General features: G+C 33.9%; 1 protein-coding gene across 2 annotated transcripts in view; it reads right to left on the bottom strand.

Moving 5' to 3' along the window:
* LOC145248797 (uncharacterized) overlaps positions 1–15,262 on the bottom strand; it is a 59,569-nt gene that overhangs the window by 27,245 nt on the left and 17,062 nt on the right. For both annotated transcript variants that reach the window (XM_080110452.1, XM_080110453.1), the window contains exons 2-4: positions 6,363–6,501; positions 3,123–3,229; positions 1,799–1,958 (exon numbers count right to left, since the gene is read on the bottom strand). In XM_080110452.1, coding sequence (XP_079966578.1) covers positions 1,799–1,958; positions 3,123–3,229; positions 6,363–6,501 — 406 coding nt within the window. The remainder of the gene's footprint in view (positions 1–1,798; positions 1,959–3,122; positions 3,230–6,362; positions 6,502–15,262) is intronic.

Genomic DNA, 15,262 nt, shown 5'->3' with positions numbered 1-15,262 from the left:
ACTCTGAAAGTTTCATTCAAGCAAAGAAAATATTAGAATCTTACATATAAAAATGATGTAAAACATGTAATCTAAAAAAAAAAGTAGAAACATTTTTTGCAATTATAATTTTTTGTGTGAAAATATATTAAATAAACAATGCTTGATTCAATGATAATATTGATAGTTCGAGAAATTAATTTTTCTTCATGTTATATCAAACTTATCGGACTTTAAGGGCTTTTTCGTAATGTTCCTGAAAAATTAATTTTTCTTTTTTAATTGTTACAAATTACGATGCTTTGTTTTAATTCATTTTTGGGGTTTTTTTTACTATTGAAAACCATAACTTTAGTAACAAATAATACATTTTCACTTGTGCATTTAAGTTGACGTGCTATTTTTAAATAGTATTTTCAAGTTAAATTCAAGTTTCACAATATTTTATTTTATTGGTCCCCCGACAATTGGAGGGTGGACCTGTAAATACACCCTTGTCCGTTCGCCCGTTTGTCTGTCCGCACTTTTCTCAATAACTACGTCTGGAATTTTTTGAAATTTTGCGCAAACATTAAACATGATATGAGTAAAAAGTAGCAGAATGGATTTTCCGGGAAAACTCTAGTTGCTCCCCTTCTAGGGGTGCGTTTCAGGTTAAAATGGCTAAAATTAACACGTTTGTGCTTATTGAAAAAAAATTGATGCTTTGGATTTTTATCAAACTTTCTGAAAAGTTGTAGCTAACTGGTTTCTATATAATTTGGTTTGTCTATACTTCGCGATAACTCTTGGGTGTGCCACAGGGCCGCTTTTAGGGCTAATAAAAACACTCCATTTTTGGGGACTATTTTACCATATTTATCCAAAATTTTCTGTGTATGTCTATTTAGCAGTTTTGCATGGTGCTAAACTCAAATTTAAATATGTTAAGGCCTTGAGGACTTTTAATGCAAATGATGGACTTAGTCATTTTTTTCTTTTTTCTGCATGTTGTAGAACTCAAATTTACATATGTTAAGGCCTAAAACTGCACCGTTTGTTCATTTTCACCAGGATTTGACGTCCCCTGGGGACTTTGGAGGCTAAATGGGGGCAGGGGACAAATGCTGAACTTAGTCATTTTTTTTTATGCCTCGTTCATTGCGCACTCACGGGGGACCATGCATGTTTCACTTGTTATTAATTAATTGTTAGGTAGAAGTACACAATAGTTACAAACACTCTCCCTTTCCCATGTTAAGAATGGCTTTCACAATAATAATGATATTATTTCAGCACGGTAACTGTAAGTAGTAATTCTCTAAAAGACAGAAAGTCTGCTCCGTCTGCTGTCGATATGCGGGGGGTCTACAAGAAGAAGAAGAAGAAGAAGAAGAAAAAGAAGAAAAAGAAGAAGAAGAAGAAGAAGGAAGAGGAGAGGAAAGAAGAAAAAGAAGTAGTAGTAGTAGTAGTAGTAGTAGTAGTAGTAGTAGTAGTAGTAGTAGTAGTAGTTGGTTTTATTTAGAAAAAAGCAAGACTAACCGCAAGAATTCCCGAGACTTCAGAGAGATAAAAAACCAAACTCAGACAAATAAGCGGTTGTGCTTTTGCTCAAAGCAGAAAACCGGTGGTAGACAAGAAAAGTCCCCTTCAAAAGAGAGTTCCGAAACGTGAGGCTGAAGGACCCAGCAGTTTTCAGTAACATAAGTGCATAAATAAAAAAAAAAATTAATATTTGGTCTATTTTAGGTCAGAAAGCAAGTATCTATAGACTGCCCGATCATGTTACACAAGGAAATGAATGAACAAAGTAATTAGTTGACAAGAAAGTACAACATACTGTGGCAGGAAATGACTTCTTTGAGTTCATAACTATGATTTTTAACTGTAACGTTGCAGGTAAGTATACTATCATAAGCCATATTTTTTAAATCCACATGGTAATGGGCTGCATGGCCATGTCCGCAGTGGTTATACTCTGTTTTTGGATCCATTGGCTTCTAAAACACAAAAAACAAAAATGAAAAATACCATTTTAGAAAACATCTAAATAACTGAAATAATAACAAACGAAATATAATAACAATAAATAAAAAGTTTCTTTTGTGATAATATGAACGCCCTATAAAGTGTTAGAAAATCATTTTAAAAAAGAGGAAAACTATACCAAAAATACTCCAATCTATGCCTTCCACCCTTTAAACTCCCCCTAAAACACTCTACTAGCTACAACCACTATAAACAATTTCCCCTATTCTCTACCTGTGCCTAAATCTTAACGCAGATTCCATGAACAAAGCTTCTTTTCTAGAACTGCCCGCCTGGTAGTTTGTTCATTGCAAATTTGCGGATTAATAGAAATTAGACGCCAACATATCATATATACCCTAGAAGTTTCCTTGGAAACTACTGAGCCGATCTGGCTGAAATTTTGTATGAACCTTTGTTAACTAAGCATCAACATGGCATCCGTTTGATGCAGATTAAAAAAGATTGTTAAAATGAGCGCAAGTTTGATCATATTCAACCATCCATTTGACATAAAACATTAATTCTAAGCTAACAACCTATAACTTTTGCCCATTTTTTACAGGCTAAAAGTCTAAAAGTTTGTCTGTCTGTCCATTCCTTCTTTTCTCGGAAACTACTGAAGCGATTTGTCTGAAATTTTGTATGGAAATTTGTTATGATGAGGCGCTGCAAACTAGAATCAAAATCACGTAATTGCTATTGATCAAAATTGGAATTGGGATTCTAGGCATAAGGTTTAGTGGGATCATTTCTTGATTTCTTTCTTCGTGAGGAGAAATAAAAGCAGTGCAAAACTGTTCTGGTTTTAATTTAATTTTAGTTAATCTGGGATGCTCATGTACATGGACAGTATAAGGAGACTTTGATGGTTTGGTCACGTTTAAAGAATGGCTGAGAGGGTTTGTGTCAGTAGATCCAGTGCACAGGGGAAAGCCAAGCGATACATAATAGAAAATGATAAAAATTGGAATTGAGAGAAAGAGGGATAAATAAATACCTGGACAGAAATAGATTAGATTAAATGTTAATCAATGAAAGCCATGTATAGCGGGCGTGTTGTTGTTGTTGTTGGTGGTGGTAGTGGTAGTGGTGGCGATTTTGTCCTTTAAACTAAAGAAAGTCGGTGTACTTACCCCGTCATTGAAGCATTCAATATTGTATTCGATTGCCGTACAAGGTGTTGCAATTTTGTAAACGCACGATGCAAATTTTTCAATCTTCAATTTAGTTATTGACTCAGCTGAAATTATATATTGAATCAAATAATAATAAAAAGTAAAGAATATATATATATATATATATATATATATATATATATATATATATGATTTTCAGAATGTAAGAGATTGTATATAATAAATTCCACAGCCAAACAACGTCGAAGCCCACAAGAGCCATGACAGTCAAAGAACCGGAAGTCCAAGACTCGAGTTTCGCTCTGTGGAATTTATCATATATATATATATATATATATATATATATATATATATATATATATATATATGCATATATATATGCATATATATATGCATATATATATAAATATATATATATATGCATATATATATACAGAAAGGGAAAGAGAATAAAAAAGAAAACACACAAACACACACACACACACACATATATATATATATATAAATATATATATATATATATATATATATATATATATATATATATAACGGGGCATATATAAGCCTGACGAATCCTATAGTTGGATGAAACGCAGAATATTCAGTGTAGCTTAATCGCCATATATATTTTATAAATTACTATATATATATATATATAAACGGGGCGTATATATATTAGTATCTTTATGATTGTTATTTATTATTTCATTGCCATTTTTATTACCGCTTTTTTTATCATTATTATTATTACTAAATTTGTTACTATTAATACTAAGATTGTTATGATTATTAGTGGTTTTACTCTTGTTATTATTATTATTATTATTATTATTATTATTATTATTATAACTACTACGCATGATCATTGACATTTTCATTATTATTATCATTATTAGTAGTATTAGTATTATTAGTATTATTATTATTCACGGCTATTGTGAGGGATACCAAAAAACAAAAGATGTTGGTTTACATTACATTTAAACTGTTGCATATGCCATACAACGCTATATTATATTTCTCTTAGTCTGCTGTCTGTCCGTTCTACTTTTTCTCAAAAACTACTGGGCCGATCTGGCTGTAATTTTGTATGGAATTTTCTTATGATAATGTGCAATGAACTAAGTGTCATGGTATCTGGTTGATGCAGAGTTAGGATTAATAGTTATTAGGCACCACAACATCACATTTACGTTCAAGGTTTTATTAAAAACTACTAAGTTGATTTAACTGAAATTTTTTATGAATATTTGGTATGATAGGGTGCAGTGAACTAAGTATTATGGTATCCATTCGATTCACAGTTAGGAATTAATACGGATTAGTATTTAAAACAAGACTGAGCACAAATTAATTATTAGGGATTAATATTTAATGCAAAAAATTAATAAACATTTAACCATATTCAGCCATCAATTTAGCTTAAAGCAATCATTTTAAGTTAACAGATTATAACTTTTGTGTGTTTTTGATTGCTTAAGAAATCTAATAACTATATAGAATTTGTTGTTTATAGAAGGGGCTTAGTTTCCTTTTTTTAGACGATTTTTTGTTAGATATTATCATAGGAGGTAGTCTTACAATTTATTTGAAGATTGGCTGCTATAAGACGTCTATCAAGCCTGAGTAGGGCAACTGATCTGCTTATCATAGATTTCCCACAGGTTGTCTTGTATTCTCCTAGCTACCAATGTAGTTAGAGATTGCTCAACCTTTGAGTCACTATTCATCACGCAATCACTCTTTTAGTGGGCGGTGAAAATTGTCATACCAACTTCATTACCTGTGGCCATCTTTGTTTTGTTCGAATGTGTCGTCTTGCAGTCAGATCAATTGTAAAAATGCTCAACACAGTTTTAATTGAAAAAAATGCTTAACACAGTTTTAATTGTAAAAGCTGCTCAACACAGTTTTAATTCTAAAAAAATGCTCAACACAGTTTTAATTCTAAAAAATGCTTAACACCGTTTTAATTGTAAAAAATGCTCAACACAATTTTAATTGTAAAAATTGCTCAACATAGTTTTAATTCTAAAAAAATGCTCAACACAGTTTTGATTATAAAAAATGCTTAACATAGGTTTAATTCCAAAAAAAGCTCAACACAGTTTTAATTGTAAAAAATGCGCAACACAGTTTTAATTGTAAAAAAATGCTCAACACAGTTTTAATTGTAAAAAAATGCTCAACAAAGTTTAAATTGTAAAAAAATGCTGAACACAGTTTTAATTCTAAAATAATGCTCAACACAGTTTTAATTATAAAAAATTAAATTTACAGTTTTAATTGTAAAAAATGCTCAACACAGTTTTATGGTTCAATTCTTTTGTTGCCCCGACGATCCGAACATAACACACAGCATTAATATAACATTTATGTAACTGTATCAAACAATCCTCCTCCCATCTTAAAGTATGGAGGGTTGTTTTTTGCCAGCATCCATAGTATACGTTTGGTTAGATTGAAATCTGCCTGAAAAAAAAAGAATCAGCACCTGCTTTAACAAAGAAGAGGGGTGACATTCTATCAAATCACGTGATGGTGGTCAAGAGGTGAACGGCACAGACTGACGACCTGGGTGTTTCAAGTTCGAATCTGATTCGTTTCGCAAAATCACTTTCATTTCAGATGTTGGCAACCTTCAGGTACTGAATGTCTTTCTAGAAAGAATTCTGACGAGTAAAATATCGGGGAAACCAATGTCAACAATAATCACCTGTTTCATTGTATGTGATGATGATGCTGTTGATGATGATGATGATGATTATGATAAAGAAATGTTTAATTTTAATCGCATTAATCGCTTTCAGTATTCGATTAGGATAAATATTTATTTTTTCTTAAGAGAAAGGTGATGGAGTTTTTACTCTCTCATTAATATATACTATGGCTACCACCCATTACATCAAGTAATTTTATGTCTAATAAAGATGCTATACTATGGCAATTCTTGTTATTAATTCATCACAATTTATTAGGCACTAGTAGAATTCAACACATTGTGGCCCGTCTGAAAATATATTGTTGGTTGGAAATAATAATAATTTGTTTTGAAAGAAAGATAACATTTGTAGTATGAGTGCAAGTGCTAAAGAAACGGTTATGTTCTTTTTTAACTGTTAAACTCGGAAATTTGCACAGATCCATGGCATAACAGATAAAATACTAGGTAAATAGTAGAGACGGAAGATTAAAAATTATGTACATTTTTAGAATGAATAAGGAAATTATACATACCACTTTGCAGAATCGATTCGTCTCCCCGAAAAGCTTCACAAGTCACTAAAAGCGCAGTCTGGTGTATATGGATGACGTTGTAATAGAGTAAAGGTACAAGGCAACGGCTGGTGGAAACCATGGTGTGGGGAATTACTTTCTTAAAATATAAGAAAACAAACAAAAAATATATTTATTATCAGTTATTATTAAGTTTAAGCCGTCGCCACTTTTTTTATGCAATGAAACTTGCGTATATATTACTGTTTCCTTTCCTTTTTATTATTATTAGCAAATCACCCGGCATTGCCCGGTTGTAAAATGCCCATAAATATTAAATTTTAATTCGTGCAGAATTCTTATTTATTAAAAACAGAAAAATTCATTGAGTATATAGGTTTAGAGTTGTCCTCACACACACACACACAAACACACACATACATACACATACAAAAACACAAACACACACACATAAACACACACACACACACAAACACACACACAAACACATACATACACATACACGCACACACACACATTCTCACTTTTATATGTAGATAGATTTTTAGTACATGTAAATAAGAAGAATATTGGATAAGAAAAATGAGATTAGAATCGAACCCTGTAGGCAAAGTTAAGAAATGGAATGTTAGAAATTAAGTCTATTGTTAATTCTTTCAGAAACCAGAATATTAAATATGTCAGTAAAAGAATGAACAATGCAAATTAAATTATATTGTTTAAAATTAGTTAGATTAGAATTGAGGATCCTTTTGTTTGTCAAAAGTGTGTTGGACAAACATGTAAAGCCACATGAAATTGGTCACGTTTGAAAAACACACTTCTGACGTCATAAACAAAGGACATTTCTCCATATTATAGTTTCTTATTTTAGTCAGAGATCAAGTCAGTCACCAAGCCTTCTCAGATTGTATTCAATTAAAAAATTCTAAGTCCAAACAAGAGGGGATGTAGGTATAGATAGGTAAGAATCCTATAGACACACCCTTCTCAGATTGTATTCAATTAAAAAATTTCTAAGTCCAAACAAGAGGGGATGTAGGTATAGATAGGTGACAATCCTATAGACCAAACCTTCTCAGATTGTATTCAATTGAAAAATTTCTAAGTCCAAACAAGAGGGGATGTAGGTATAGATAGGTGACAATCCTATAGACCAAGCCTTCTCAGATTGTATTCAATTGAAAAATTTCTAAGTCCAAACAAGAGGGGATGTAGGTATAGATAGGTGAGAATCCTATAGACCAAGCCTTCTCAGATTGTATTCAATTGAAAAATTCTAAGTCCAAACAAGAGGGGATGTAGGTATAAATAGGTCACAATCCTATAGACCAACCCTTCTCAGATTGTATTCAATTGAAAAATTTCTAAGTCCAAACAAGAGGGGATGTAGGTATAGATAGGTGACAACCCTATAGACCAACCCTTCTCAGATTGTATTCAATTGAAAAATTTCTAAGTCCAAACAAGAGGGGATGTAGGTATAGATAGGTGAGAATCCTATAGACCAAGCATTCTCAGATTCTATTCAATTGAAAAATTCTAAGTCCAAACAAGAGGGGATGTAGGTATAGATAGGTGAGAATCCTATAGACCAAGCCTTCTCAGATTGTATTCAATTGAAAAATTTCTAAGTCCAAACAAGAGGGGATGTAAGTATAGATAGGTGAGAATCCTATAGACCAAGCCTTCTCAGATTCTATTCAATTGAAAATTTCTAAGTCCAAACAAGAGGTGATGTAGGTATAGATAGGTAAGAATCCTATAGACCAAGCCTTCTCAGATTGTATTCAATTGAAAAATTCTAAGTCCAAACAAGAGGGGATGTAGGTATAGATAGGTGACAATCCTACAGACCAAGCCTTCTCAACGTGTATTCAATTGAAAAATTTCTAAGTCGTAACAAGGGGGGATGTAGGTATAGATAGGTGAGAATCCTATAGTCAAAGCCTTCTCAGATTGTATTCAATTGAAAAATTCTAAGTCCAAACAAGAGGGGATGTAGGTATAGATAGGTAAGAATCCTATAGACCAAGCATTCTCAACGTGTATTCAATTTAAAAATTCTAAGTCCAAAAAAGAGGGGATGTAGGTATAGATAGGTGAGAATCCTATAGACCAAGCCTTCTCAGATTTTATCCAATTGAAAAATTCTAAGTCCAAACAAGAGGGGATGTAGGTATAGATAGGTAGGAATCCTATAGTCCAAGCCTTCTCAGATTGTATTCAATTGAAAAATTCTAAGTCCAAACAAGAGGGGATGTAGGTATAGATAGGTGAGAATCCTATAGACCAAGCCTTCTCAGATTCTATTCAATTGAAAAATTTCTAAGTCCAAACAAGAGCGGATGTAAGTATAGATAGGTGAGAATCCTATAGACCAAGCCTTCTCAGATTGTATTCAATTGAAAATTTCTAAGTCCAAACAAGAGGTGATGTAGGTATAGATAGATAAGAATCCTATAGACCAACCCTTCTCAGATTGTACTCAATTGAAAAATTCTAAGTCCAAACAAGAGGGGATGTAAGTATAGATAGGTGACAATCCTATAGACCAAGCCTTCTCAGATTGTATTCAATTGAAAAATTTCTAAGTCCAAACAAGAGGGTATGTAGGTATAGATAGGTGACAATCCTATAGACCAAGCCTTCTCAACGTGTATTCAATTGAAAAATTTCTAAGTCCAAACAAGAGGGGATGTAGGTATAGATAGGTGAGAATCCTATAGACCAAGCCTTCTCAACGTGTATTCAATTGAAAAATTCGAAGAAAAACAAGAGGGGATGTAGGTATAGATAGGTGACAATCCTATAGACCAAGCCTTCTCAACGTGTATTCAATTGAAAAATTTCTAAGTCCAAACAAGAGGGGATGTAGGTATAGATAGGTGAGAATCCTATAGACCAAGCCTTCTCAGATTGTATTCAATTGAAAAATTCTAAGTCCAAACAAGAGGGGATGTAGGTATAGATAGGTGAGACTCCTATAGACCAAGCCTTCTCAGATTGTATTCAATTGAAAAATTTCTAAGTCCAAACAAGAGGGGATGTAAGTATAGATAGGTGAGAATCCTATAGACCAAGCCTTCTCAGATTCTATTCAATTGAAAATTTCTAAGTCCAAACAAGAGGTGATGTAGGTATAGATAGGTAAGAATCCTATAGACCAAGCCTTCTCAGATTGTATTCAATTGAAAAATTCTAAGTCCAAACAAGAGGGGATGTAGGTATAGATAGGTGACAATCCTATAGACCAAGCCTTCTCAGATTGTATTCAATTGAAAAATTTCTTAGTCCAAACAAGAGGGGATGTAGGTATAGATAGGTGAGAATCCTATAGACCAAGCCTTCTCAGATTGTATTCAATTGAAAAATTCTAAATCCAAACAAGAGGTGATGTAGGTATAGATAGGTGACAATCCTATAGACCAAGCCTTCTCAACGTGTATTCAATTGAAAAATTTCTAAGTCCAAACAAGAGGGGATGTAGGTATAGATAGGTGAGAATCCTATAGACCAAGCCTTCTCAGATTCTATTCAATTGAAAAATTCTAAGTCCAAACAAGAGGGGATGTAGGTACAGATAGGTGACAATGCTATAGACACACCCTTCTCAGATTTTATTCAATTGAAAAATTTCTAAGCCCAAACAAGAGGGGATGTAGGTATAGATAGGTGAGAATCCTATAGACCAACCCTTCTCAGATTCTATTCAATTGAAAAATTCTAAGTCCAAACAAGAGGGGATGTAGGTATAGATAGGTGACAATCCTATAGACCAACCCTTCTCAGATTGTATTCAATTGAAAAAATTCTAAGTCCAAACAAGAGGGGATGTAGGTATAGATAGGTGAGAATCCTATAGACCAAGCATTCTCAGATTGTATTCAATTGAAAAATTCTAAGTCCAAACAAGAGGGGATGTAGGTATAGATAGGTGAGAATCCTATAGACCAAGCCTTCTCAGATTGTATTCAATTGAAAAATTTCTAAGTCCAAACAAGAGGGGATGTAAGTATAGATAGGTGAGAATCCTATAGACCAAGCCTTCTAAGATTCTATTCAATTGAAAATTTCTAAGTCAAATATAGAGGTGATGTAGGTATAGATAGGTAAGAATCCTATAGACCAAGCCTTCTCAGATTGTATTCAATTGAAAAATTCGAAGTCCAAACAAGAGGGGATGTAGGTATAGATAGGTGACAATCCTATAGACCAAGCCTTCTCAGATTGTATTCAATTGAAAAATTTCTTAGTCCAAACAAGAGGGGATGTAGGTATAGATAGGTGAGAATCCTATAGACCAAGCCTTCTCAGATTGTATTCAATTGAAAAATTCTAAATCCAAACAAGAGGTGATGTAGGTATAGATAGGTGACAATCCTATAGACCAAGCCTTCTCAACGTGTATTCAATTGAAAAATTTCTAAGTCCAAACAAGAGGGGATGTAGGTATAGATAGGTGAGAATCCTATAGACCAAGCCTTCTCAGATTCTATTCAATTGAAAAATTCTAAGTCCAAACAAGAGGGGATGTAGGTACAGATAGGTGACAATGCTATAGACACACCCTTCTCAGATTTTATTCAATTGAAAAATTTCTAAGCCCAAACAAGAGGGGATGTAGGTATAGATAGGTGAGAATCCTATAGACCAACCCTTCTCAGATTCTATTCAATTGAAAAATTCTAAGTCCAAACAAGAGGGGATGTAGGTATAGATAGGTGACAATCCTATAGACCAACCCTTCTCAGATTGTATTCAATTGAAAAAATTCTAAGTCCAAACAAGAGGGGATGTAGGTATAGATAGGTGAGAATCCTATAGACCAAGCATTCTCAGATTGTATTCAATTGAAAAATTCTAAGTCCAAACAAGAGGGGATGTAGGTATAGATAGGTGAGAATCCTATAGACCAAGCCTTCTCAGATTGTATTCAATTGAAAAATTTCTAAGTCCAAACAAGAGGGGATGTAAGTATAGATAGGTGAGAATCCTATAGACCAAGCCTTCTAAGATTCTATTCAATTGAAAATTTCTAAGTCAAATATAGAGGTGATGTAGGTATAGATAGGTAAGAATCCTATAGACCAAGCCTTCTCAGATTGTATTCAATTGAAAAATTCTAAGTCCAAACAAGAGGGGATGTAGGTATAGATAGGTGACAATCCTATAGACCAAGCCTTCTCAGATTGTATTCAATTGAAAAATTTCTAAGTCCAAACAAGAGGGGATGTAGGTATAGATAGGTGAGAATCCTATAGACCAAGCATTCTCAGATTCTATTCAATTGAAAAATTTCTAAGTCACAACAAGAGGCGATGTAGGTATAGATAGGTGAGAATCCTATAGACCAAGCCTTCTCAACGTGTATTCAATTGAAAAATTCGAAGACAAACAAGAGGGGATGTAGGTATAGATAGGTGAGAATCCTATAGACCAAGCATTCTCAGATTCTATTCAATTGAAAAATTCTACGTCCAAACAAGAGGGGATGTAGGTATAGATAGGTGACAATCCTATAGACCAAGCCTTCTCAGATTGTATTCAATTGAAAAATTTCTAAGTCCAAACAAGAGGGGATGTAGGTATAGATAGGTGAGAATCCTATAGACCAAGCCTTCTCAACGTGTATTCAATTGAAAAATTCTAAGTCCAAACAAGAGGGGATGTAGGTATAGATAGGTGAGAATCCTATAGACCAAGCCTTCTCAACGTGTATTCAATTGAAAAATTCGAAGTCCAAACAAGAGGGGATGTAGGTATAGATAGGTGACAATCCTATAGACCAAGCCTTCTCAGATTGTATTCAATTGAAAAATTCTAAGTCCAAACAAGAGGGGATGTAGGTATAGATAGGTGAGAATCCTATAGACCAAGCCTTCTCAGATTGTATTCAATTGAAAAATTTCTAAGTCCAAACAAGAGGGGATGTAAGTATAGATAGGTGAGAATCCTATAGACCAAGCCTTCTCAGATTCTATTCAATTGAAAATTTCTAAGTCCAAACAAGAGGTGATGTAGGTATAGATAGGTAAGAATCCTATAGACCAAGCCTTCTCAGATTGTATTCAATTGAAAAATTCGAAGTCCAAACAAGAGGGGATGTAGGTATAGATAGGTGACAATCCTATAGACCAAGCCTTCTCAGATTGTATTCAATTGAAAAATTTCTTAGTCCAAACAAGAGGGGATGTAGGTATAGATAGGTGAGAATCCTATAGACCAAGCATTCTCAGATTGTATTCAATTGAAAAATTCTAAGTCCAAACAAGAGGGGATGTAGGTATAGATAGGTTACAATCCTATAGACCAAGCCTTCTCAACGTGTATTCAATTGAAAAATTCGAAGAAAAACAAGAGGGGATGTAGGTATAGATAGGTGACAATCCTATAGACCAACCCTTCTCGGATTGTATTCAATTGAAAAATTTCTAAATCCAAACAAGAGGGGATGTAGGTATAGATAGGTGAGAATCCTATAGACCAAGCCTTCTCAACGTGTATTCAATTGAAAAATTCGAAGTCCAAACAAGAGGGGATGTAGGTATAGATAGGTGAGAATCCTATAGACCAAGCCTTCTCAACGTGTATTCAATTGAAAAATTCTAAGTCCAAACAAGAGGGGATGTAGGTATAGATAGGTGAGAATCCTATAGACCAAGCCTTCTCAGATTGTATTCAATTGAAAAATTGCTAAGTCCAAACAAGAGGGGATGTAAGTATAGATAGGTGAGAATCCTATAGACCAAGCATTCTCAGATTCTATTCAATTGAAAAATTCTAAGTCCAAACAAGAGGGGATGTAGGTATAGATAGGTGACAATCCTATAGACACACCCTTCTCAGATTGTATTCAATTGAAAAATTTCTAAGTCCAAACAAGAGGGGATGTAGGTATAGATAGGTGAGAATCCTATAGACCAACCCTTCTCAGATTCTATTCAATTGAAAAATTTCTAAGTCCAAACAAGAGGGGATGTAAGTATAGATAGGTGAGAATCCTATAGACCAAGCCTTCTCAGATTCTATTCAATTGAAAATTTCTAAGTCCAAACAAGAGGTGATGTAGGTATAGATAGGTAAGAATCCTATAGACCAAGCCTTCTCAGATTGTATTCAATTGAAAAATTCTAAGTCCAAACAAGAGGGGATGTAGGTATAGATAGGTGACAATCCTATAGACCAAGCCTTCTCAGATTGTTTTCAATTGAAAAATTTCTAAGTCCAAACAAGAGGGGATGTAGGTATAGATAGGTGAGAATCCTATAGACCGAGCATTCTCAGATTGTATTCAATTGAAAAATTTCTAAGTCCAAACAAGAGGGGATGTAGGTATAGATAGGTGAGAATCCTATAGACCAAGCCTTCTCAACGTGTATTCAATTGAAAAATTCGAAGACAAACAAGAGGGGATGTAGGTATAGATAGGTGAGAATCCTATAGACCAAGCCTACTCAACGTGTATTCAATTGAAAATTTCGAAGTCCAAACAAGAGGGGATGTAGGTATAGATAGGTGACAATCCTATAGACAAAGCCTTCTCAGATTTTATTCAATTGAAAAATTTCTAAATCCAAACAAGAGGGGATGTAGGTATAGATAGGTGAGAATCCTATAGACCAAGCCTTCTCAGATTCTATTCAATTTAAAATTTCTAAGTCCAAACAAGAGGTGATGTAGGAATAGATAGGTAAGAATCCTATAGACCAAGCCTTCTCAGATTGTATTCAATTGAAAAATTTCTAAGTCCAAACAAGAGGGGATGTAGGTATAGATAGGTGAGAATCCTATAGACCAAGCCTTCTCAGATTGTATTCAATTGAAAAATTCTAAGTCCAAACAAGAGGGGATGTAGGTATAGATAGGTGAGAATCCTATAGACCAAGCCTTCTCAGATTGTATTCAATTGAAAAATTTCTTAGTCCAAACAAGAGGGGATGTAAGTATAGATAGGTGAGAATCCTATAGACCAAGCCTTCTCAGATTCTATTCAATTGAAAATTTCTAAGTCCAAACAAGAGGTGATGTAGGTATAGATAGGTAAGAATCCTATAGACCAAGCCTTCTCAGATTGTATTCAATTGAAAAATTCTAAGTCCAAACAAGAGGGGATGTAGGTATAGATAGGTGACAATCCTATAGACCAAGCCTTCTCAGATTGTATTCAATTGAAAAATTTCTAAGTCCAAACAAGAGGGGATGTAGGTATAGATAGGTGACAATCCTATAGACCAAGCCTTCTCAGATTGTATTCAATTGAAAAATTTCTAAGTCCAAACAAGAGGGGATGTAGGTATAGATAGGTGAGAATCCTATAGACCAAGCCTTCTCAGATTGTATTCAATTGAAAAATTCTAAGTCCAAACAAGAGGGGATGTAGGTATAAATAGGTGACAATCCTATAGACCAACCCTTCTCAGATTGTATTCAATTGAAAAATTTCTAAGTCCAAACAAGAGGGGATGTAGGTATAGATAGGTGACAATCCTATAGACCAAGCCTTCTCAGATTGTATTCAATTGAAAAATTTCTAAGTCCAAACAAGAGGGGATGTAGGTATAGATAGGTGAGAATCCTATAGACCAAGCCTTCTCAGATTGTATTCAATTGAAAAATTCTAAGTCCAAACAAGAGGGGATGTAGGTATAAATAGGTGACAATCCTATAGACCAACCCTTCTCAGATTGTATTCAATTGAAAAATTCTAAGTCCAAACAAGAGGGGATGTAGGTATAGATAGGTGACAATCCTATAGACCAACCCTTCTCAGATTGTATTCAATTGAAAAATTTCTAAGTCCAAACAAGAGGGGATGTAAGTATAGATAGGTGAGAATCCTATAGACCAAGCCTTCTCAGATTCTATTCAATTGAAAATTTCTAAGTCCAAACAAGAGG

This window comes from Euprymna scolopes, chromosome 27 (genome assembly GCF_053919585.1).
Source record: "Euprymna scolopes isolate OS-2025 chromosome 27, ASM5391958v1, whole genome shotgun sequence".
NCBI lineage: Eukaryota > Metazoa > Mollusca > Cephalopoda > Sepiida > Sepiolidae > Euprymna > Euprymna scolopes.
Note: the sequence above shows the minus strand (reverse complement) of the source record. Positions and strands in the feature narration are given on the sequence as shown.